The sequence below is a fragment of the Aristolochia californica genome, unplaced genomic scaffold (genome assembly GCF_029961685.1).
Source record: "Aristolochia californica isolate CCGP_79_NKW_82.1479 unplaced genomic scaffold, dmAriCali1.0.hap1 SCAF_1, whole genome shotgun sequence".
Classification (NCBI taxonomy): Eukaryota; Viridiplantae; Streptophyta; class Magnoliopsida; order Piperales; family Aristolochiaceae; genus Aristolochia; species Aristolochia californica.
This window is the reverse complement of record NW_027181770.1, coordinates 1,526,969-1,550,959: the sequence shown is the minus strand read 5'-3', so window position 1 is coordinate 1,550,959 and position 23,991 is coordinate 1,526,969. Positions and strand designations below refer to the sequence as shown.

Here is a 23,991-nt window from a genome sequence, read left to right as displayed (position 1 = left end):
TAATCTTCATGCAAGTGGGGTTTGAATTGGTGTGCCTGAGGCGTGAGTGGAAGCTGCGTGGACGCGCATTTAGCCGCACTTTGTAAAACACGCATCGGATTTACGGTAGTGATGGTTGATGGGAACCAGACCTGGAATGCACCCAATCGAGCTCATGGTTAGGCGAGATTTCTTTAAAGAATGGGCATGCATCGGTACCCTTCTTTATTTCTTCCAACGGTTGGTCAGCAGATGTTGCCGTCGCTCATGTGGCAAGCCGTTGCTTTATTTTATTGCCCATAATGTAAAAAATGACTACTAAATAATAGAAATACGGGCATGAGGTATACGTGTACAATACGTCATCTTCTGTAGACTCAGTGCGTGGGATTACGCGTGCGGCGCCGCACGTGAAAACAAAATAGGGCGTGTGAGGCACTTATTTTGTAGAGGATTGAGATGAAAGAAAATGTTGACTTTCCAGCCGCCCCTTGGCCTTAGGCCGTAAAGAAGCACTCAATGTGTTCCTAGCAACTTCATTAGCCGCACGTTTTCCAACAACCTTTCCCGTAATAAATGTCCTTTTTCTGACCATAATACCCCTCCTTTGTACGCGTGGAAAGGAACGGGTTTAATTTCAATAATAACCTTGGTTTGACGATAGCTAATTTTATTGGCGGTGTTGGCCGCCCGTATCGGACCGCGGGTGTCGGTGGTCGGACACGGCACCAACCCCAACGGCTTAAAAACCGCACTCACGCAAAGAATCTCTCCGTTTCCTCGTCTAACTCTTGCTTCACGAAACAGCCCTCCGACAATTCATTAATTACCTCATATTGCCACTGCTGGGACCGTACAATCCGCCGTATTTTTACATCCAATACCTAAGTACAAAAACGCCCTAGATTCGTGGCCTGAAGCTTTGTTTTCTTCTCAGCTCTTGCCCCGCCCCCCACCCACTCACCTCTTTCTTTCTTGGACTCGTTTCCATCTCTCTCTCGAGCGATCTTCAAAAAAGAACTAGGGTTCTGATCTCCAAACTGTCGTCCTTCTTTATTTTGTTAATTATCTTTAGTGCTCCCTCGTCAGATCCCTCCATCTGTCTGCCGGTTTGGCGGCATTAAGAGTTTAACAGAAAGAATCTGTTACTTTTATGCCTGGATCTCTTCTATGTCGTTAACTTATCGAATATCGGGTTCGGCGATGCAGTGCTCGCAGAGGCAGCCTCTCTCTCTATGATCGTTGGCGAAACCGTTGTCTCGGTTCATTGGAATTGGCGTGAACAGAAGTGCATGAGGGATCTGGTTTGTTTTCTATGCTTCGTGAAGAACTCGAAGAGAGTAAGGCGAGATTGCGGCTTTGTAATCCGGAGCAGGGGTAGATGGGGGAAATGTGGTTGATTTCTTGAACGACTGTGACAAGCTTTATTGTGATTTCTGCAGTCTTATTTAAAGTGAACGTTAGATCAAAATAGACGTCTTCGAAAATTCAATTGGAGTAAGGTATTGGAGCGCAAATGCAGCAAGAGCAGCGAAAGAAGGTTAGGGTTTGTAAATCTTTCTCTTCTTCTTTTCAATTTGGTTGAGATGTAGAGATCTGCATCTCTCCACTTGTGCTGGAAATTTTCAGTTGGTCTATTTCTTTTTAAGAAACATTTTCTCAGTAGTCGTTGCTGTCGGTCGGCAGATTGTTGAAGATCTGATGTTTGGTACCGTTTTTGCCGTTAGTTTCTGGAATTGCAAATTTGCAGTACCGCTTGCGTTTTTCTCATGAATATTTATGGTCGATTTGTCCCATATTTTTTAAATTATTTTATTTTCTGAATAGCTGCGTCATTACGGGAGATTCCTCTTGCCTTTTTTTCTCATTGTTCTTAGGATTTGAATTTGTTCTTAGAGCGACTAGTAAGTACTATGGCTGATCGGAGAGCCTCTTAGATTCTGACTGCCGGCTTTATCTTTACGCATTATTACATCACTGGCATTTCCAGAAGAACCTGATTCTCTTGCCAAAAATAGCAACTGTGTTACTTGCTATGCTCACCGTCTTCAGTCTAATTGGTCTGGAAAAGTAACCTACGAGCTTTTGCTTTTGGTTTCTCATCTAGTAGTAATCCAGGGCAGTCGGGAATAAAGGTCGCTCCTATGTGAAGGGCTTGGTTATATTTTAGTCTAGAAATTTTGGTTTTCATCTTCATAGAAAATGTCCTACTTGTTAACTATTCTTCTGTAGGATGGTATTGAAAATTCTGTCATTAATTATGCTGTATTTATCAGAAAAATGAAAGGGATGTCCATGAATTAGGAATGGCATCTATCAATTAACTTTTGGTCATACTATTCTGCATTATCCAATTCATAAAGAAAGCCAATTGTTTCTGCTTTTCTATGCTTGGCATTTGAAATGGTTTTTTTCTTGTATTTCTTCAAACAATTTCCTGATGTAGTTGCACATAGCTGGTTCAACTGGTCATTTTTCTCTGCGGTTGAAAATATCATTGCAGTGTTGGACATAATTAACTTCTTTTCACCTAATCATGAATATCTGAAGCTTTCCCATAATAAATGGTTTTGTTTTAATAGGGTCAATCAGAGATGGAGTTCTTCACTGAATATGGTGATGCCAATAGATTCAAAGTTCAGGAGGTCATTGGGAAAGGAAGTTATGGTGTTGTGTGCTCAGCAATTGATACTCACACTGGAGAAAAAGTTGCCATAAAAAAGATTCATGACATTTTTGAGCACATTTCTGATGCTGCTCGGATTCTGCGGGAGATAAAGTTACTAAGGCTTTTGCGCCATCCAGATATTGTGGAAATTAAGCACATCATGTTACCTCCATCAAGAAGAGACTTTAAGGATATATATGTTGTGTTTGAGCTCATGGAGTCAGATCTTCACCAAGTGATTAAGGCCAATGATGACTTGACAAGGGAACACTATCAATTTTTTCTATATCAGCTTCTTCGAGCGTTAAAGTACATTCACACTGGTTAGCATTTTCTACTCTTTCGGTGAAGATAATTTCTCAAGTTTTCCATCAACGCGTTGTTACCAGGACCTTCTGATGAAAAGATTCATCTTATTATATTAGTTACACTTTCTAGTTCCTTTTTATGTGTTTTCTTCTAATGTTTAAGCTACTTGACTGCAGCAAATGTTTATCACCGAGATCTAAAGCCTAAGAATATATTGGCAAATGCTAATTGCAAACTCAAAATATGTGATTTTGGATTAGCGAGGGTCGCTTTCAATGACACACCAACTACCATATTTTGGACGGTATGTGACAGACATCAGCTTGTTACTTATTAATATATTCATGTACTTCTATATAGTGTAAGCTGCAATTGGTTTCATTACTTTCATGTTATGTAAATTTGAAATAAATATTTGAGTTTGAGGAAAGGGGAACCCTGATGCTGTTTGTATATCTATCTTAAAATGAAAATCAATAGGCAATGTGCGTAAACATAATATATAATAATATTTCTCTCTCCTGTTTCATTTATAATAATTTGTCGTTCATAGCTGTTATTATATGTGCATAATATGGGTGCGACAGAAATGTTAATTTCTGTTTGAATGGCATCTGCAGGACTATGTTGCAACAAGATGGTACAGAGCTCCGGAGCTATGTGGATCTTTTTTTTCGAAAGTATGTTTTTTTATCTTCTGCATTCTTTGTGTCAAAACCATAGCCTTAAGTGTGTTAATGGCTCCACCTTGTCTGATCCTTGTGCCACTGAAATTTTAATTATAGATATTGTTTCTCTTCTTAAGTGTACCAGATCAGCTAATGCTTTAGCTGATTCCCTTGTAAAGCAAGGAGCCTCTCCAATAACTTGTTTTTAGGGGAGTAGTCACTTCTTAGTTGTTTGTTTTTGTCTCCCCTTGAATAAAATCCTCTCTTTTTCAAAAAAAAAAAATCTTCTTGGAAGCTTTCTCACTTCACCCATTAAAATTTGTTCTCTGTTGAACAATCTATCGCAACATTTTTGTCTTTTTATTTTATGTTTTTTGAAATGTCCAATTTTATCTATATTGGCTACTTATGGAAGGTTCATGAAATGCCTTAAGTACCTACATGGCTGCTTATAAAATGTCATAATTACCTTGAATGTTAGTACAAGTGCTGCTGAGTAACATACTTGGTGGACTATCATGTTAAAAGAACATTAAAGTTTATTTTAAGCTTTTACTCTTGACTTTTACTAGTTTTTATATTGTTGTTTACCAGTTGTTGTGATGTTTGTTTCATCCGGTTCGGTTATGTTTCAAACATGACTACGGAGGATCCTCTTTCATTGGAATTGTTTACCTCCCTACATAAAGAGAGTTGCATTAGAGGTGTGAGAAACATTCTGTTTTAGCTTATAATAAGTTATTCTATCTTCATTATAGGTTTTTAAAGTGAAAAATAATTTGACATAGAATAATTCTTGGACATTTGGATGTGTTAGTGACAATTTTCTTACTGTATGATAATAACCTGGATCAAATTTGCCACATATAGCTTTGGAGCCTCAATTTGGGGGTGCTCCATGGATGGTTGTGTTCTAGAGAAAATGGAGCTGCATATGGTGGAAAATCTGAACACTAGGAGGTAGAATGGTCTTTTTTGTTATATCATTCGGTCTGGAAAAGCTGTCCAATGAACTGTACTGGATTCTTTGTTCTCTTTGACATCATTGAAAATAGGTTACTTTTAACACATTATTGATAGATGGTTCTATGCGTATAAAAAAAAAAAAACAGATGGTTCTTCATAGTGATAGAGGGTTTTTGAGAGATTGTTTATGTCCTTTTTGGATTTCTAATGTTCTTAGATATTGGGGAGAATATTTGGTTTCATGAAGTTTTAATTCATAGTAATTAAAGAAAAAATGCATGTTCAGGGAGGACTAATCTCTCCTGCAAGTTGAGATATCTATAACATGCAGGTATATTGTGCTAGGTCTGTTGATATTCCTTTACTGACCATCTGAAGAGTGCAATAATTGATCTTTACTAATTGATGAATATGTTTCTAATGGTGATGGTTCCTGGATTTTTCAGTACACTCCTGCAATTGATATCTGGAGCATTGGATGCATCTTTGCTGAAGTATTAACTGGGAAACCTCTGTTTCCTGGTAAAAATGTTGTTCACCAATTGGATCTGATGACAGATCTTCTTGGAACACCTTCCATGGACACCATCTCTCGGGTATGCTAAACTGTATTAAAGATTAGTTATTGATGTTTCTAATTGAACTTTAGAGTGACTTATATGTGAGATTTTTCCGTGGAACCCAGGTACGGAATGACAAGGCAAGAAGATACCTCAGCAGTATGAGAAAGAAGCAGCTTGTTTCCTTTTCACAGAAGTTTCCAAATGCAGACCCTTTAGCTCTAAAATTGTTAGAAAAGCTTTTAGCTTTTGACCCAAAAGATCGGCCCACTGCAGAGGAGGTATGTTCATAATTTGACTGCATATCACAGTTTGCGAGAGTATTGGTTCTCTTGTATCAGTGACTAATTGGGATTTGCTTCCACTGTTTTTCTAAAATATCTTTTTGCGCATCTCCTTGTCCTTTGGTATGCATGTAACTGAATATATTTTTTAAAAGCTTTTCCATTTTTAAGTTTTTGTTTGGAGCAAAATTAGTCGTCTGATACCTTCTTATGTTTGAGTAGGCCCTTGCTGATCCTTACTTCAAAGGCCTGTCCAAAGTTGAGAGAGAGCCATCATGTCAGCCAATCACAAAAATGGAGTTTGAGTTTGAGAGGCGGAGGGTTACAAAGGAAGACATACGTGAACTTATTTTCCGAGAAATATTGGAGTATCACCCACAGTTATTAAAGGACTATCTTAATGGAACTGAGAGAACAAATTTTCTCTATCCAAGGTCTGAAAATTGTGCACTCAGTATCTTGTTTATTTGGTGGAGAAGCAGTGTTTGTTCCTAATGGTTGACTGTCATTGCTGCTTGTTTCTGTTGCAGTGCGATTGACCAATTTAGGAAGCAGTTTGCTCATCTCGAGGAAAATGGTGGTAAAAGTGGGCCAGTAATTCCTTTAGAGAGGAAGCATGTATCCCTCCCAAGGTAATCCTAGATGCTAACTTTTCTTCAAAATTATGATCACATGTTTTGACCTGTTTGGAAATGTTTTTCCACCATCTAAATGATTGATTTGTAGCGTCTTCTGCAGCTTCTAACTGGGGATATTATTGTTTGGATCTGTTTCTATCACATGTGTTCCAGTTATATTGATCTGGAAAGTTTCCAAAAGGTTTTGGTGTATGTTTGTGAGTAATGTACACGTGCTCTTAGACAATCAATTCAAATGTAGCTTCTGTGCATGGTTGGAATCTCTTTGCCAAGTATGAAATTTGCTCCGAGTTGGCTTGATTCGAACTGTTTACTTTAAATTCTTTAAAAAGATAAGATGGAGTCAGTCATAAAAGAATGTGGAAGTAGTTAATATATGAATGATGTTCCCAAGTTTATAAATTCTGTGAATACCTTCAAATTATTCGTGTTAAACTACCATAGTAAACTTTCACACACACACCCTTCCCCTCATTTTTTACTTTGTTATTATATGGAGAATCTGGTAACTTTGGAGGTACCTGATGATGGCTGTTTCTTCATTTCCTAGACCTTTCTGAATCAGCAGCCAGATCAGTTCTCAGCAACAATACTACCATGAATAGTTTACTGAGTGTTGATTATCATATTTCAATGCTGTTTAATTTGCAGGTCTTCTGTTGTTCATTCAAATACAATTCCTCCAAGGGAACACCAACCAGCAGGTAGAGATCAGCAAGTTACAGAAGAAGTGTGCAAGATTTCTCGAGAAACAGATGGAGCATCAAATTTAACAAGGGCTTCTGTGGTACCTCAGAGAATCCCCTTCGGTAAATACAATAACTTAAGGCTCCTATGTTAAAATTAGTGTTTCATCAGCAGTCAAAAACATGTTAAACTAACTACCTTTTGTTTCAGCAAAACCTGGAAAAGTGGTCGGATCAGTTGTACCTTATGAAAATGGAAGCATCAAAGATGCATACGATCCTAGAAGGATGATACGCAATGCTGTTCTACCCCCTCAAGGTGTTCCTCCTCCCTACTGTTTTCGAAGGAATCCTACAACTAAGTTAGACAGATTGGAGAGGGATCCAGAGTCTGAAAAACCACCAAAGTTGGCCCCTGACATAGCAATTGACGTGAACGCTTCTCCTTTCTACCTGTCACGAACATCAAAGATGGACACAGCTGAAGACTGCATTGCAGTGGATACTAACCTTTTGCAAGCTAAGTCTCAGTTTAGTGGGATAACTTCTGCTACGGCAGCAGCAGCAGCAGCAGCTGCTCATAGGAAAGTGGGTGCTGTTCAGTACGGCATGTCAAGAATGTACTAGGGGCAAATTCTCAACATGGAAGCTTTCTTGAATGACCAAACTGGCGAGGAGAGTCACTGTTAATGGGTGAAGGGCGGTCTGGTGCTTGATCCTCTTGGAGTTTAAACACATGTAAAATCAAGCAAGCGCTGTTTCGCACACGTGTAAGTAGACTAGTGAAGATTTATAACGGCCCCTTTCAATCGACATGGAAGATATTTATGCTTCCTTTTGATATATACCGTGGAGTTGGGACTTTTGTGTTGCTGTCTTCCTAATTGAACTAAGATACAAGAAAAAAAAAAAAACTATAACGTTGCTACCAATTAGAAATTCAATTTCAAATAAGGTGGAGGGGATGATGACCACCACACCACGGAGCGAATGGGACCAGTCGAAAAGAAAGCCAAAAAAGATTGAAATAAGTATTTATGCTTTCTTCGCAAGTGCTTCCTGGTTGCCCACAAAAGATCGAAGAGAAAGTAGATATGCCATTGGTAGCCGTCCACTTCTCATCTGTCAAAACCGGCTAATACAACCGTATCATAATTTTCTATATACAGCATAGTGCATATATCCGTTGTAAATACTTTTGATTATAATATAATGTTTGAAGATCATTCTGCAATTTGGACTAAACAGATCCTATCAGGAGAGGAAGCATTGAGAAAGCTATAGATGGAGCAGTGCAACTCGTATGAATTAGGTGAGGTGTCTGCAACATCAATCCACTCTTTATCTTGCTTCTCAACATACGAACTTACCTTTGGCACAGGAAAAAACTCATATTTATCTATCTGTTCTGTTATCTTCTTCAGAAATCGGATGGAGAATATCATGTCAAACACATCGTTATCTTCTTCTTCATCCAAAGTTTTCACGCCAACATCAGCACCACTTGATTCAACCAGTCCAAAAAAATATGGATTTCCTAGTTTAGATCTTCGTCCCAAAGTGCATATCTGCAAAATAGTAGCATGGGTTAAACATGGCAATGATTGAAAGATACTAAATTTAGGAAGAACTTTCATAAAATGATTCCGTCATTCCTTGAGAAGAAAACAACCCATATTTTCAGATGACTTACCTCCACATATTCTATTCCCATATCAGAGAGATTGGTGACCACATTATGAGATGTAAGCAAGCTAATGACTCCACCAGATCCCACAGGAGATTGAAGTATTTGCCAAGGAGATCCTAACAAAATCTTGTGAATGTTTTCATCTGTCATTGAGCTGCTGAAAAGAGGTAATTTCTCTTCTTCCAAGAACCAGACCTATAAAACCATCAAAAGGGAATACAGCCTAAACTATAAAAAAAATAAAAAAAATAAAAAATCTGAAAATTACAAAAGAAATAGCGGATAAGTACTATTCTACAAGGATATACATAAGGTACACAACTTTACCAGATTATCATTCCACTACAGAAAATGAAACAAAATACCCTTTTTTATGACTTGAGCAAAATGACCTGTTACAGTACATTAAAATTATATATTTGGCTTACATAAGGTGATTTTATGTTTATTATTATGTAAATACATTATTTTAAAAAAAAATATTTATGTAAATGGGTAATGAAATAACTATAGGATAATCAGAAATGTTTAACAAAATAACCCTCTCTTGTCCCTACTAATACACAGCCCAAGACATGCTAGAAAAAAGGTACATGTTCGAAAGAACTGCGGCTACATCCAAGCAGGCATAAAACTTATGCAGGGTCCTAGTGAAAATTTAGAGGTATATCCTTCTCACAGTTCTTTTAAAAAAAGTCGGCCTCATTTCACATATAAATTTCAATAATAGTTGGCATGGCCCGTACTTTGGAGTGTCAGACAACGAGTAAATGGACTAGTAAAAGTTGGGTTAAATAGGGGATACCTGAACACTAGGTGTTTCAAATTTCCTATGATGTGATAGACAAAGCAATGGTACTGCAACTAACAGAAAAAAGCAGCTAGGCCAGTAAGCATGCAAACCTTTTCAGCATCAAAACCATAGTGGTTGTGGTCTGACAAGAGTTGTTGAAAAGCCTGGATTTCACTAGATGGGCATACCAACAAAAGAGGCATCTTGGTACGCCATTCTTCTACCTGTAACACTTCACATTGATTTCAAAGAGAAACAGAGAGACAGAGAAACAGAGAGAGGAGGCAGTAAAGCATGGTACCTCAGGCAGTTCCTCATCAAAAAATACTTGAAAATGGGTGTAGGGGTTCTCAGAGCTGGTATCCAAGTCTTTGCCAGAAATTACCAAAACCACAGCAACTTTGCCTGTTGACACAAGCTGGCATCCCTTTCCATCAATTGTATCTGGTTTCCCCTTACTTCCATAAGAAACAAGGGATTCCTTACGTATTCTTACAGCACCCTTTGACAGCTTAGTCCAGTTAGTATTAATAAACTCAGTCAAACTATATCTGGTCCACATAAAAAAAAAAAAGATGTAAGGAGCTGAATTTGATCAGCATTCAACATTAGCAAGTAGCACAGAGTAGCTGGTGAGCTAATTCACAAATGAATTCCATGACCAACATGCATTTTTAATTCAGACAAGTTGGATCCTAGGTACCTATATCACCATTCTGAGACTCAAACTAAGCATTCAAGTAAGAAGAAAATTGCATCCAAGAGAGATAGTGCACGGATCATACAAAATCTTATGGGGATAAATTACTTCATGATACCTGCTAGGGGAGATGTGGAGACTTTGCATTGCTCGTTGTAACAGCTTGAAGTTCACAGAAGCAATCTGATTTGCAAGTGAAGCCTTTTCAGCCTTCTCTCCGAATGAAAAGCCTTGTAGAATATGCTGCTGGCCCATCTCATTCAGCTTTTTCTTTGCAGCAACGAGGCGCTGTTGCATCTTCTTTCTTTGTTTCCATTCCTGAGTTATTCATAAGATTTTAGCACACTAGATATTGCAAGAACTCATAATCAGTATATATTGTAGCTTCAGGTGAACTTGTTTTTCTAACTGCATATTTACATGCAAAATAAAACGAAGGAATAGAGCAAACCAGTTTGCGCCGTTCTTTCTTTGATCTCCCATCAGAACGGATGTTCAATTCAAGTAAGCCTTCAGGAGGTGTAATATGTATTTCTCTTTTGTTCATATCAACATCTGGAACAATTGCTTCAACAAATGGGATCCACACAAGAGGACCAGGAGCTGCTTCATTCTTAAGTGAATCGTTTGTTGCTTTAGCTGGGTTAAGCATCACTTGTAAGAGGTCACTGGACCCACAGTTGAAGACATTAACAACAGAGCCAACTGGTTCTTTTGTTTCCTACAGGAGAAAGAAGGAACTTCTCCATATAATCAGAGTTTTCCAATGTCAACAAAACAGAAACATAAATAATCACGTTGAATTTGTTTTTTTGATAAAATATCTAACCTTAAGAATAACTTTCATGCCAACAAGATCGGGAATGTAGAACTCCCCTTCCTCCAATACTGGACGGTCGGCCTCTTTAACAAGTAACGTTGACCCCACAAATTGCCTGGCCTGATAAGAGTAAGATAAAACAAGTGGCTATTTTTACACCTTTGAAAGCATAAGTGTAAAATGAAAATTCAAAGGAAAGATGTTCAAAAAAAAAAAAAAAAAAAAAAAAACCCAAATAGTCTAGCTGCTCTTCGTAAAAAGCAGCTATCCTCCAATAAAACAAAGATAATGTTGAACGTACATAGGGTACTAACCGTTTCAACCGTATCAACTCCACCAAGACTTATTATCCAAATTTTTTTTCCAGGATGGCCTCTCCCCTCTGTCAAATCAACTTCTTGAATCCGTTCTTTCCCCAAAATGCGAACTCTCAGCCATCTTTTCCCTGGCTACTGGATGGAAATTTCAGGAAAAAAATAAGGTAAAATCCAAGCAAAGGAACGAAACCTAATCAGTGTCAATAAAAAGAAAAAGGATGTCCAAGTTCAGATGATACCGTAGAAAACCGTAATTCGGGAAAGTCAGTCGTGGGTCTGACGCGGAGCTCTCCTTGAAGGCCATGAACATTACATATATACCCAATTTCAATAAATTCAGATTCGTCTGGGATGCTTTCGCATTCAACTACGGAATGAACCTCTGGAAGAATGGGGAAATTGAAAAACATGAACCCCATAACAATATTAGAGTAAAAAAAAAAAGTTAATTTTTTCAATATCAGTAGAATGGAACGAAAAGGCCTGAAGTTCACCAGCTGTACTTCGTAAAGGAGTAGAAAGCCGATTTCGAGAAAAAAGCGAACAGCTAAAATGAGTTTTCATCCATGGAGTAGACTGAATTGCGGAAGGTTTTAGGAAGAGAGATGCAGTGAAGGAATGAGCAGGAAGGATAGAGAACGACACGGAGGGGGAGAGGAACGAGAGCTGACGCATCCTTGCCCTCCCGCGGCTACGCTGCGAAGAAACTGAAGAAGACCACAACGCTTGGATTCCTCACTGCACTGGAGAATCGAAGAAGTTATGTTCCAGAACTGAGAGCAAGTTGTGTGGGCTCTGACCCAGGCCCATAAATTCTACTGCAGAGATCGAGTTCCGAAGGCGACGGCCAAGGAGCCCTCCCTCCCTCTATTATTTACGTTTTTCTTTTTTGTTTACTTCCCTTCGACTCCATACCTTTTTTTTTTTCCATTGCTGGTAAAAACCTTTCTTATAAAAATTTAATTTAATTAAAAATAACGAAAATGAGACTGCCCACCTTGACTGAATTTTTTTCTTTATAAAATTAGCCTATTTACAAAAATGCCATTCACTCAATTACATTATTTATAACGTTAGATAAAAATTAAAAATTAAATATCAACAGAAAATGAAAAATAAAAAAAATGTATAAAATAAAAAATCAAATTTTAAATCATTCAAAATTCAATTCAAATCCTATAAATTTAAGCTTATATTATTTAGATTCATATTTTTTCGACAACAATTGATTTTTGAATGGCCTCAGACCAACCGAGTGATTGGACTTAGTGAGGCCTTGCGTAAATTGGAACGAGGGATAAATGTCGATAGACGCATTGAGCTCTTATAGAAAAACATTCGGTGACCGATTGCTTAACTGCCTCTTTTAACCAAACAGAAATCCACTTGGAAGCTGGGGATAACCAAATAAGTCGCACATCCGATCAAACAATTGCAAAGATCACAGCAAATACACGGTCAGGGAGTGCTAGCATAAACAAATTATCCAAGAAAAGCAGAAATTCATTTGATGTTAAGAGACAGGTAACATGCATGACAAGCAAACAATTCAAAATAACCTAATGACATTCAGCTGAATGTTCAAGAACCAACCGAAATCACAGAACAAAATCTTCTTTTCAGTATTAAGGACTAATCTAAATAAGCTCTCCCTACACACGCAGGGCAACCAAGAATCAAGCTCACTCGTCCTCCTGGCTGCGCAGCCTAGCCAATTTGTTGGTGACTACCACATCTAACTGTGCAGCACGCTCGACGATTGCCTTCCTCTTTTGGGTGGACACATTGTGTGCAATTTCAGCACAGTAAATCCTGAAGATTACATGGGACAAATAGCCACACCATTAAATACAAGTGAGACCGGAACTGTGTATTTCACTTGCAAAAGCCAACATCAATCAGAAAGCAATAACCAGAAAAAAGAAAAAGAAAAAAACATACCTGTTATGCATCATCAACAGCTCAAGCTCTTGAACATTGTGGACCAAAAACTTCTTAAAGCCATTTGGAAGGTAATGGCGGGTCTTCTTGTTTGAGCCATATCCAATGTTAGGCATCAATGTGCATCCTTTAAACTTTCTCCTCACACGAGAGTCAATACCCTTGGGTCTACGCCAGCTTGGCTGCACAATTGATTTCAATAGAATCAGGAAAACCATGAAGATATTGAAGATGCAAAGGAACCATGATCGCCTCCTAAAGTATTTCCAAATAAAAGTAAAACCAGCTTATATAAAAAACAAAAAAAGAAACACAAAAGTGCTAAGTAATTATAAAGTCCTGCAAAATAGAAAACAACTGGGGAACTTACAATTAAAAATCGAAAGAGAGAAGGTACCAAACAGAAGTTTGATACAGGCCAGTCATGCAATTAAATTTGCTTGCTAAACTACAACACAGTTTGAGCGAAGTAAACAGATAAATTATGAGATTCAGTAATACTTCTGAGTGTGATTTTCAGACGGTTTCAAATACTAGCCAGTTTCCATCCAAACCAATTAAAGTATTTGAAAAGAGTCTCAATTACGCTTTCCAACTACGCTCTTTTCCGGAGATTATTAAGTATATCCATGACAAGAGTTGATCCGCAAACAGAACAAAATTTGAACTTAAGACATCACATCATAGATTTCCACTTAAAAAAACTCCAACGTATAAAAGCACCCATTCAGGAAGAGATTTCGGCTCGCAAGGCATTCTCTAAGAAGCCAATGATTGCTAATGTCAGAAATATAGACGAAACAACGAGAAACCAGAAAATATAACTCCTGCAGCAGACGCACAAGTTCAGTCAATAGCAAATGCAAATACCTTGACAGAGATTTTCCGGTCACTCTGGGGCCTCTTAAACTTCTTGACGCGCTTCTTCACGATCTTCTTAGTCAACAGAGGCACAGCCATCGCTCCTACAAAACCAAAATGACAAAAAAACATCCGTAAGTAAAAGCACCAATTAGCTGAAGAGGTAGCTCAATAATTCCACTTCACATCAAAACACAAACCACTGCAGGCAACAAAGACAAAAGGATAACAAATACTAACCAGAATAGGTGGAAACGTATGATTAAACAACTAAAAGCACAACGGCATAAGTAAAACACAGATCAGAAAACGTAGTCACATGTAACATATGAATCGAGCCTGCCAAAACCTAGAATCACCAGCTAAAAATGACAGATAATTACTCAATAACAATGATAATCGAATAATAAAGGAAAACAACAAAAATAAGGTGGAGAATAAGTTGACGAACTATCGATGGAGAGAACATATCAACAAGAGTGAACCAAGACAAAGGTATTGAAAGAAACTTACCAGTAGGGGAATCTCCTCCTCTTGTCTGCTCGACCTGAAGGGCTCTCAAAACCCTGAGCCTAGAGAAGAAGAAGAAAGTGCGGCTAGGGTTTTGGATCTTATTGCAAAGGCAGGACGCTAAGGTCACTTACACGCGCTAGCGTACCCCGCTAGGGTTCTTTTGGTTACCACACTTCCCTCCTGCTGCCGCCCATCGTTGCTACGCTTTTTAGTTTTAACCGTCGATTCAACGTGATCGGAATGCAAATCACCCATTAAAACAGAGACCCTACCGGTAAGTGTCTGAGTCATTGCGCATTAATTTGCAGGGTGAATGTGTCACATTTGTTAGATAAATCAACCTCGGCTCCCCTCTTCCACCAAAAACAACATGGGTACGTGTTATACTGAGTCAACTCGCCTCCCAGGTTTAGAAGGAAATGAGTTGGGGTCTAAAGGTTGGTTTTATCCCTTCTATTTTCAACGACGACTCCTCCGGGTGAACCCACCTGCCTCAGCAGGTTCCGAATAGTAACCATGTGTATAAAACAGAAACCCTGAATCCCTGAGATTTGAACGTTACGGCATACATGTGTACTTGCGTTAGGCACAGGCCAATTAATTAATCATGACGTTTTGCTCTGCAACGACCACATGGTGGATTTCAGTTTCTCTCCGTCTCGCCTTCCACCTCAGGCCAGGATCCAGATAAAAAAAGCCACTGGTAAACTTCACGCATCAACCAAGAGCGTTGGTACTCCTGACGGTGAATGCGGCGGCGGTATTTCCTTCTGCTTCCTCTCATTCCTCCGTTTTCTTTTCAGTTTGATGTTTTCGTAAGAATCTTCTTCTTCTGCCGCTACCTTTGATTAGATTCTCGGATTACATTCACATATATTACTGGTTCGAGCAGCCAGAGATTAGGTTCTCTTTATGTAAAAGTTTAGCGAAAAGAAAGAAAGAACTGCTATTCTCAAGCAACTTATTTTCATGAGCCAGTTATGAACACAAATTTTCCTACTTTCTACACTAGTACTTTAGCAAAACCTGTACGTGCAATAGAGATCACTCATGGGCAACCTCTTGGGATGGCTTCACTCACTTGCATCGGATCGGAATTGCTGATGGGGTTGGGTCCTGAGTGCACTTCATGCAGTTCCACCCTCGGAACATGCTCGCCTCCCTCCTTTACCACTACCTAGAACAGAAGAAAAAGAACAAATTGTGCTCGTTCAAATCCACTTGTTCATTTATAATGAAACGGATTCGAGAGCTGTGCTCTATAAGCACTAAAGAAGAGAGAATGGAAGCTCACCCAGTCCGCTGATCGCCCAAATGAAGCCCTTGCCGCAGCATTCTCACCATCTAGAGGACATTCAGAATCATTGATTGTTCAGTACATAACAGTGAGAAGAGAAAAAAAATAAAGAAGAAGACAAGATCTTAACATGAACTAAATTCTCCACTTACCGTGGAGAATTCGCGTTGCAGAACAAGGTTGATGAATGACAACAGAGAAAAGGAGGAGAACGAGAAGACAAGACGAAGAAGGGAACATATTGATTGATTTCACCCAGGAGAAGAAACAGGACAGAAGTTCCAGGTGCGTCGTGAATGATAAGAACGGAGGGACTGGTGATAATGCCTTATGGTGCTTTAGACACCATACCCCACCGACAGAGAGAGCAGGAGAGCTTTTATAGAGAGAGAGAGAGAGAGAGAGAAGCAGGCAAAGGGAGCAGAGAGGTGGTGGGCGACGTGGGGGTGTTCGGAGACAAAAACTGAAAACTGAGTGTCTTATAGCGGCAGGAGAAACGGACAGGTCTGCACAATAAGACGGCGAAGTTACTATTCTGGATGTTTTCAGACTCGTCCTCTCCCATGAATCTGTTCTCCCTCTTCTTGCCTTTGATAAAACAGATGACGATGACGGTGATGATGATGACGACGATGATGAAGTGATAATGCACCAATTCAATCATCTTTTTCCTCCGCAGATAGTTCAATCCTGTGTGAATCATTAGGATGCGGCTTATTTTTTTCATAAATCATGTTCCTGACTTGTGCAGGAAGAAATATGCATCCATTTAGTCTGGTAACAGACCTAACGGGTGTGAAAGCCAAATCAAGAGTTACAGAGGGGACAGGCCACAGGGTGGCCAGTTGAAGAGGCAACTCCAACAGTAGAACAGTAGAAGCTGGCCTAAGTAACAGTTTTTGTTTTATAAGGGACATGGTTTAGAAGCCGACTATCCGAGTTTTAATATAATTATTAAAAGTATTTTTTTATTTTTAAAATTATTTTTAAATAATTTTAGTTATGAAAATAATTTTAAAATTTTTAAAATATATATTCTAAAAAAATAAATATTTTTCAAAAATATTTTAATGATTTAAATATTTTAAATATAATAAAATATTATTTTTAAATATTTATATATATAAAGTAATAAACACATGTACGGATAAATTAGATTTTTAAACTCTAAAATAAATTTTAATAATTATTTTAATTTAAAATATTTTGTGTAGATAATAAAAGGTGTTAAATAGGTAAGAATAAATTATTTTAATTAATTAATACAAAATTTATATTTTTTTATTATAAAAAAGGTAAAATATTTCTACCAACAAATAAAAATTTTAAAACTAAATTATTTGTTACTAAATATTGTATTAAATTAAATAATATCTTAAAGTAAAATAATTAAATTATGGTATTAAGTAAAATAACGAATTAATTATGTTAAAAAATATTTAATTATATAAAACCTCTGATCCACCAGCATCAAAGCCCAAGAGGCGAAATAAAATGAAAATCCTAAATTAATTCTGCTCTTCCAATTGGTAACTTCGATGGCGTCCTCGGTTGCTTTCGTCATCTTCCTCTGCGCCTCCGTCCCCCTCTTCTTCCCGGCGGCCGCCACCATTCTCTTTCCGAAAGATGCCCTTCCCACTAAATCCGGCTACCTCCCAGTAAACACGACTTCGGGCTCCGCCATCTTCTTCACATTCTATGAAGCTCAACAACCCAGTTCACCTCTGAGTCAAACGCCTCTTCTCGTCTGGCTCCAAGGAGGACCCGGCTGCTCCTCTATGCTTGGCAACTTCCTGGAGCTCGGCCCTTGGCTTGTTACTTCTGATCCCACCAACCGACACAACCTAACGCTAAATCCGAATCCAGGATCTTGGAATCGTCTATTCGGCTTGATTTTCATCGACAATCCGATCGGAGCTGGATTTAGTGTTGCAGCTTCACCCGGGGAGATTCCTAGAGACCAGACTGCCGTTGCAAGGCACCTTTTCATAGCTCTCACATCATTTCTTTCTGCAAATCCCACCTTCAGCTCCCGTCCACTTTATTTAACTGGCGAGAGCTATGCTGGGAAATATGTTCCGGCATTTGGGTACTATCTCTTGAACCAGAACTCACGTCTATCCCCTTCTCGACAGATTAATTTACAGGGGGTAGCGATCGGAGACGGGCTAACGCACCCAGTCACCCAGGTGGCTACACATGCGGTAACCGCTTATTTCTCTGGCCTCATCAACCGGAGACAGCAGACCCAACTGGAGCAACTTCAAATCGAGGCTGTGAGATTGACTAGAGAAGAAAAATGGCAGGAGGCGAGGGAAGCGCGAAACAAGGTTTTAGATGCGCTGCTAAACATGACTGGTTTGCCTACACTATATGACTTCAGAAGGCAGAAGCCTTATGAGACACAGATGGTGACCGATTTTCTTCAAAATGAAGAGGTGAAGAAAGTTCTAGGTGCAAAGGGGAATATTGTTTTTGAGGTTTGTAGCGATACTGTTGACGGTGCCTTAAGTGAGGACGTGATGAAGAGTGTAAAATTCATGGTGGAGTCATTGGTGAGGAAGAGCAAGGTTTTGCTGTACCAAGGACAGTTCGATTTGCAAGATGGAGTTGTCTCTACCGAGGCTTGGGTTCAACAGATGGAGTGGAAGGAACTGGAGATGTTTCTAATGGCAGAGCGGAAGGTATGGGAAGTGAATGGAGTGCTCAGTGGATATGTTCAGAGATGGGGTGGTTTAACTCTTGCTGTAGTTTCAGGGGCAGGGCACCTGGTTCCTACCGACCAGAGTCTGAGTTCTCAAGCCATGATTGAGGACTGGATTCTAGAAAAAGGTATGTTCAGCAATGAGAGCAGAGGAACAATTTTCAGTAAACCATCGAATAGTTTTAGAGATTGAATCACAAAATTAACTTCTAGTCAAGTGGCGCTTGTGTTTCACTGTTGCAAGATGGGTATCCAGTTTTTTTGCTTATTTCATAGTAACACTAGGAAATCAGTTCAATGCATTGAACTGTTTTTATAGATTATTGTGTCGTTTCCTTGATACTTGAACAGTAGTTCGGGTTACTGTCATCCTAAACACTTAATCTGTAGTATGAAATTGATAAATACAATCTCAACCCAGTGTTTCACGGCACAAAGTTTGTACGTTTTTGCCATTAGAAGATGATTAATGTGAAACATCATTTACCTTTTCCTTCTCTGTCATTATTTTCACAAAGTTCAAAGGGATTTAACTTCTCGATTCTTATAGAGTAGTTAGAGCTAAGATTGTGCTTTACTCATTTTAAGTTCGTAGACTTGATCCTCTCCCTGCGATGAAAGCACACTGCTAGTTCTCACCACCAAAGCTTCTCTAGAACAAGTTATGTTTCCTGAGTATGGAGAGTGTGAGTTCTCTCGAACCAGTGAAGGTTGGATTCTTGACAAAGGTTGCAGCAATGGAAAATAAAAAAAAATAAAAAAAATCTTGGGGGGATGCTATTGACTCTTGTCTGACAGTGTTGCTTGATAGCTTTGAGGGTTTTTTTTTCTGTTTCTTTTGAAATTACAACCAGAAACCAGTCCAATCAGAACATGAATGGCAGAATATCATGTTGTTCAGTTGATGCTTGAATATTAAAATTCAGGTTTCTAGTATTTTAGATAGATTCTTTTGGGGAGAAAGAACTCGTTGTGTGTGCCAAACCGAAAGAACATTTGATGTTTGAACCAGAAGAGAGTGCTGTATGAATTATGAACAACCTGGAACAAGTTTCTCTTTCTGAACTTAGAGGAACATATTTTTCAGTAATTTGATTTAGTCACTGTTATTATTACTTTTCGATTTTGGGTTTTATGCTCAAACAGAATCCGATGCTTTTGAACTCGGAAGAATTTGGAAGGTTTTACTATGGTGGCAGAGAATTTGAACTGTGACTCAGTGATCTCATGGGGGTTTTCTTTTTGAGATCTCTAGTAAAGTCAAGTGTATTAGTGAAGTAGAATCGATAAAATAATAAATTAATATGTATAATGAAGAAAATGACCCTCTTGTAAATAATGTAACTTCTAAAGTGACACCCTCAACATTATTGAGATTGAGAGGAAAGACTCTTTTTGATATTATTTTTCCTAATTTATTTAAATTAAATCAGTAAGTTCATTAATCCTACCTAATCACCTCATTAGGCACGATCAAACAACATAATATAATTCCAAATGATCATTTTATGTTACATTTCCAAAGGAATAGTATTCGGCCCCTCCCTATTGGGTGACCGATTTAACTCAATATGAAAGCACTAATGCAGACTCCCCAGATTCAACCCATAATCTGACAGGGCCATGGGTCTTGTGCACTTATATGAAGATCATAAGCTTGACCAATCTCTTGTAATTAACTTATTTGAGCATCTTCTTTAGATTAAGCAAGGTCTTCTGATCAGCTAGCTGTATCTGGAAAATAACATCAAAAGCCATTTTGATAATTTTCTTCTTCCATGTTTATCTGCCTCTTTTATGCTGCACCTGTGCCGGTTGTATACCGTGACAGAACTGGGATGGTTGACTGGTTCTGCTTCATCAGTAGTTCGACCTGGGGTTGGCTTTAACCAGTTGTTTTGACATCTTAGTGTACCTCAACTTTCTTCTTCCTCTCACCAATAATCCCCACAAGAACAAAAACCACCTTCAAAATGGTGAAACCGGTTTGAATCCCTTAATATAATCAACCTCCCAACGATCTTGGATATATGCTTAATAGCATTATGACAGTCTTCACATACTCGGAGGTTCTTAATCACTCGGATGGGTCTTCCTGTTGGTATAGTTAATATCCCAAATGCAACAGCTAGTTTTTCACTATGGTGTCTGAGCATGTGCTCCTTCTCCTCTTCTTCCACATCATGCAACACCATTTTTGTGGCAGACACATAACCAGCCTTTTTCATCTGTAAGTCCAACTCTTCCAAGAAAGCATAAATCTTCTCCTTATCAGGATGTAAAGAATCCCCAACAGAAAATGTGTGAACTTTGTTCTTGACCTCAATCCAACTGAAACCAGGGACTTTTGAAACTCCTCTTTCTCTCATGTACAATCTCATCTTATCCACATCAGTCCATCTTCTGGAGGTAGCATATAGATTTGACAGAAGAACATACATACCAGCATTTTTTGGTTCCATCTCAAAAATCCTCTCAGCAGCCATCTCCCCCAACTGAGTATTGCCGTGCATTCTACTAGCACCTAGCAATGCACCCCACATAGTGCCATCTGGTTCATATGTTAAACTTTTCATGAGTGAATAGGCTTCTTCCAAGCGACCTGCTCGGCCCAAGAGATCTATCATGCAAGTGTAATGCTCAGCCTTCGGTTCAATGTTGTACATTTGTTTCATTGAGTAGAAGCTTTTGATACCTTTATCTATTAAGCCAGTATGGCTACATGCAGATAGGACACCAACCTGAAAAGGACAGAAAATATAAGATTGGGGAGAAAGTGAAGTGCACAGTATGCTAGCGATGTACTGCAATTTTATAAGGACAATTGCACACTTCTATCTTCCGAAACCAAGCGCAAAAAAACCTGATTGAAATATCAATGGAAAAGGGAACCTCAAAAATCAATTTTATAACATCTGTAGAGACATCGTTTAAGTAATTTAGTACACTTCATTATCTCTCCTTTAGAAACATTGAACAAAACAAAGAGTGTGAAATCAAGGTCCAGAAAAGGCTATCAGGTATGGCATGCTGAGTTATACTTAAAGGAAGACTAATGCTAGAAAAAATAAGTCATGAACAGCAATAAATAAATAATTATTGTTCAAATAAATAATATAATAACAAGCTACATGTTGTTTTACCTAGAGTTATATATCACTTCTGAACTGAATCTTTTAAACTATGATATGAATCTTTTCAAACTATGATGATAACAATTCATATTTCTGACAGAGAAAAAGGATAACAGATACATTACCATGGTAACATCATCAGGTGTGATATCCGTTGAAGCCATTGATTCAAAGATCTTAAGTGCTTCTTTGCCAAATCCATGTCTTGCATAACCAGTGATCATTGTGTTCCATGACACCACATCCTTCTCTGGCATTTGCTTAAATACATCGTATGCTTCGTCAATGCTTCCACACTTGCAATACATGGCAAGAAGTGCATTCCCCACATAGCAACCCATCTCATAACCTGCTTTCACAAGCCTCCCATGAACTTGCTTTCCACAGTCCAGAGCTGCAATATCAGCACAAGTACTTAAAACACATGTAAAACTTGACCTATTCAATCTCTCCCCATCTCTCTCCATCTCTATAAATAGACGTAAAGCCTCTTCACTGCACCCCCCTTGTGAATAACCAGCAATCATCGCTGCCCAAGAGACAGAATCCCTTTGCTGCATCTCATCAAAGAGACGTCTAGCAGAGTCTATATCTCCATTTTGGGCATAACCTGTGATCATTGTGTTCCAAGAACTGATATTTTTGGAGGGCATTTCATCAAACAACTTCTTAGCTTCATCCATCCTTCCGTTTTGCACATATCCAGCTATAATTGCATTCCATGATACACAATTCCTCTCTGGCATTTCATCAAATATTCTTCTTGCCTCGTCCAAAAACCCATTTTGCACGTATCCAGACACCAAGGCAGTCCATGTAAACACATCACGTTCAGGCGACTCCTCAAATAACTTCCTTGCCTCTGACAATTTTCCCATCTGCGCGTAACCAGATATCATAGTGTTCCAAGACACCAGGTCTCTCTCTGGCATTCGATCAAATAGAGCGTGCGCATCATCCAAACGTTTCTTCTGCACATACCCTGCCATCATTGCATTCCACGAAACTATGTCCCACTGTGAGACCGAATCAAAAAGCTGACAAGCAGCTTCGAACCGTCCATTCTGTATATAAGCAGCAAGTATCCCATTCCATGATATCGAGTTCTTCACTGGCATTCTATCAAAGATTTCTCGCGCTTCATCTACATATCCATTCTGACCATAACCCGAGAGCATCGAATTCCAACTCACGACGTCTCGTTGGGGCATCCTATCAAACAGCAAACGAGCAGCTTGCAATTTTTTGCCCCGGACATGCCCACTAATCATTATATTCCACGAAACCAAGTCTCTTTCCGGCATTTCCTCGAAGATCTGTTGAGCAAGATCGGCCCTGTTGTTCATCAAATATCCAGAGATCATGGCGTTCCATGAAACGGTCGTTCTTCGGGGCATGCGCTGAAAAATCTGGAAGGCTGATTCCCATCTGCCGTTGCGCATGAGATGACTTATTTTCTGATTCCATTTCACAATCTCGGTACCGGTGGAGGAAGACTTGTCGCGTTGTTTCTTAGCAAGAGACCTTCGAGTACGCTGGAGGGCTAGTTCATTGGAGGCATCTGAATTCCTGTTCAGGAACGCGCGGGAAGAGCCGTTGAAGCGCTTACAAGCATTTGCGCGGGTTTGCATAATAGAGGGCTTGCCTCATTGCTTGCCGAGTGCCCCTTCAATTACAAACAACAACTAAAAACAGCTAAAAACCCGTTCAATATCGCGGCCACTTGCTGGGAGACTTTTTAGTCTTAATGGGTGGTTCCACAATCCAACTACTCTTAAGAAACCCAGGCCAGTTCATCCTCTAGGAAGGGGAGATAGTTCAGTCTCCAGTGAGTTTTCTCCACTGCAAATTCCATAATAGATATAATTATTAGTTGATAGGAAATGTTGGCACCGCCAAACAAGTCCACCAATCGATGGGCATCGTTAGGTTCCAGACTTGAACCCTCAATCTCCTTCTTCTTCCTTCTATCTCCTGTTTTCTCTATTATAACCCACAACTAATCTTCATTTTCTTGAAGATTAAAACTATGGTCCCTGGCTGTCAACCTCACAACTGGGATGGGAAATGTAGACTTGGTCATGACTCATGAGGATGCTAATATACAATAATAATCTCCCACTTATGTTCCTAATCCCAAATTAAGAAATGGGCAGGCTTCAATTGGGTTTTTGTTTACTAGATAAATGACAAGAGGAGTGTTGAAAGTACAAGAGCCTAATAGAGAAGCAGCATGGAGCAAACTGAAGAAGAAGAACTTTTTTTTTATTTTATTTTAGTGCCACATGAGTGCACTAGATACCATCAAGAAAGCAACCCGAGTTCTCAGACACAGGTGATGAACCATTGATCCTTCTCTTGTCCATTCTAAGCAACCTACGCCCTTAAAAGAAAACAAATGATCCACCCAAATGAAGAGAAAAAGCATATGATGATATCTCCAGGGCCGGCCTCAAATATAAT

At 38.9% G+C, this 23,991-nt stretch overlaps 5 protein-coding genes and 1 long non-coding RNA gene across 7 annotated transcripts; 2 read left to right on the top strand and 4 right to left on the bottom strand.

Moving 5' to 3' along the window:
• Positions 1 to 908: 908 nt before the first annotated feature.
• Positions 909 to 7,860, top strand: LOC137965312 (mitogen-activated protein kinase 10-like). Its single transcript, XM_068811646.1, has 10 exons — positions 909 to 1,519; positions 2,562 to 2,970; positions 3,133 to 3,260; positions 3,577 to 3,636; positions 5,037 to 5,186; positions 5,276 to 5,431; positions 5,657 to 5,868; positions 5,965 to 6,066; positions 6,724 to 6,881; positions 6,970 to 7,860. Exons 1-10 carry the CDS (start codon positions 1,496 to 1,498, stop codon positions 7,383 to 7,385), a joined length of 1,815 nt encoding a protein of 604 aa, XP_068667747.1. The 5' UTR covers positions 909 to 1,495; the 3' UTR covers positions 7,386 to 7,860.
• Positions 7,861 to 7,945: 85 nt separating this feature from the next.
• Positions 7,946 to 11,791, bottom strand: LOC137955370 (uncharacterized). Of its 2 annotated transcripts, none has more exons than XM_068802286.1 (10): positions 11,573 to 11,791; positions 11,318 to 11,460; positions 11,076 to 11,210; positions 10,771 to 10,881; positions 10,393 to 10,662; positions 10,060 to 10,259; positions 9,543 to 9,792; positions 9,352 to 9,465; positions 8,452 to 8,643; positions 7,946 to 8,326 (listed from the first exon to the last, which is right to left on the bottom strand). In XM_068802286.1, exons 1-10 carry the CDS (start codon positions 11,751 to 11,753, stop codon positions 7,982 to 7,984), a joined length of 1,941 nt encoding a protein of 646 aa, XP_068658387.1. In that variant the 5' UTR covers positions 11,754 to 11,791; the 3' UTR covers positions 7,946 to 7,981. The 2 variants fall into 2 exon arrangements, with proteins under 2 accessions (XP_068658387.1, XP_068658394.1); XM_068802293.1 differs by having other exon boundaries at positions 11,582 to 11,791.
• A 769-nt stretch (positions 11,792 to 12,560) lies between these two features.
• On the bottom strand, positions 12,561 to 14,500 carry LOC137965247 (large ribosomal subunit protein eL32z). The gene is made up of 4 exons (XM_068811605.1): positions 14,394 to 14,500; positions 13,890 to 13,984; positions 13,020 to 13,201; positions 12,561 to 12,890 (listed from the first exon to the last, which is right to left on the bottom strand). The coding sequence occupies exons 2-4, from the start codon at positions 13,977 to 13,979 to the stop codon at positions 12,761 to 12,763; spliced, it is 402 nt and encodes a 133-aa protein (XP_068667706.1). The 5' UTR covers positions 13,980 to 13,984; positions 14,394 to 14,500; the 3' UTR covers positions 12,561 to 12,760.
• An 873-nt stretch (positions 14,501 to 15,373) lies between these two features.
• LOC137952777 (uncharacterized) lies at positions 15,374 to 15,974 on the bottom strand. The gene is made up of 3 exons (XR_011112319.1): positions 15,843 to 15,974; positions 15,688 to 15,737; positions 15,374 to 15,570 (listed from the first exon to the last, which is right to left on the bottom strand). It is a non-coding gene; the product is annotated as an uncharacterized lncRNA (long non-coding RNA).
• A 1,210-nt stretch (positions 15,975 to 17,184) lies between these two features.
• LOC137955362 (serine carboxypeptidase-like 50) lies at positions 17,185 to 19,295 on the top strand. Its single transcript, XM_068802273.1, has one exon. The coding sequence runs from the start codon at positions 17,229 to 17,231 to the stop codon at positions 18,585 to 18,587; it is 1,359 nt and encodes a 452-aa protein (XP_068658374.1). The 5' UTR covers positions 17,185 to 17,228; the 3' UTR covers positions 18,588 to 19,295.
• A 608-nt stretch (positions 19,296 to 19,903) lies between these two features.
• Positions 19,904 to 23,238, bottom strand: LOC137955354 (pentatricopeptide repeat-containing protein At4g02750). Its single transcript, XM_068802263.1, has 2 exons — positions 21,654 to 23,238; positions 19,904 to 21,135 (listed from the first exon to the last, which is right to left on the bottom strand). Exons 1-2 carry the CDS (start codon positions 23,157 to 23,159, stop codon positions 20,329 to 20,331), a joined length of 2,313 nt encoding a protein of 770 aa, XP_068658364.1. The 5' UTR covers positions 23,160 to 23,238; the 3' UTR covers positions 19,904 to 20,328.
• Between the last annotated feature and the right edge of the window lie 753 nt (positions 23,239 to 23,991).

Coding starts and splice junctions, on each gene's coding strand:
- LOC137965312 (XM_068811646.1), top strand. CDS start 1,496: ATGCAGCAAGAGCAGCGAAAGAAG. Junction 2,971..3,132: donor GTTAAAGTACATTCACACTG/GTTAGCATTTTC, acceptor ACTTGACTGCAG/CAAATGTTTATCACCGAGAT. Junction 6,067..6,723: donor AAGCATGTATCCCTCCCAAG/GTAATCCTAGAT, acceptor TTTAATTTGCAG/GTCTTCTGTTGTTCATTCAA.
- LOC137955370 (XM_068802286.1), bottom strand. CDS start 11,753: ATGCGTCAGCTCTCGTTCCTCTCCCCCTCCGTGTCGTTCTCTATCCTT. Junction 10,663..10,770: donor GCATGAAAGTTATTCTTAAG/GTTAGATATTTT, acceptor TTTCTCCTGTAG/GAAACAAAAGAACCAGTTGG. Junction 9,466..9,542: donor TTGATGAGGAACTGCCTGAG/GTACCATGCTTT, acceptor GAAGTGTTACAG/GTAGAAGAATGGCGTACCAA.
- LOC137965247 (XM_068811605.1), bottom strand. CDS start 13,979: ATGGCTGTGCCTCTGTTGACTAAGAAGATCGTGAAGAAGCGCGTCAAG. Junction 13,202..13,889: donor ACCGGAAAATCTCTGTCAAG/GTATTTGCATTT, acceptor TCAATTGTGCAG/CCAAGCTGGCGTAGACCCAA. Junction 12,891..13,019: donor CTGTTGATGATGCATAACAG/GTATGTTTTTTT, acceptor TGTAATCTTCAG/GATTTACTGTGCTGAAATTG.
- LOC137955362 (XM_068802273.1), top strand. CDS start 17,229: ATGGCGTCCTCGGTTGCTTTCGTCATCTTCCTCTGCGCCTCCGTCCCC.
- LOC137955354 (XM_068802263.1), bottom strand. CDS start 23,159: ATGCAAACCCGCGCAAATGCTTGTAAGCGCTTCAACGGCTCTTCCCGC. Junction 21,136..21,653: donor CACCTGATGATGTTACCATG/GTAATGTATCTG, acceptor TGTCCTTTTCAG/GTTGGTGTCCTATCTGCATG.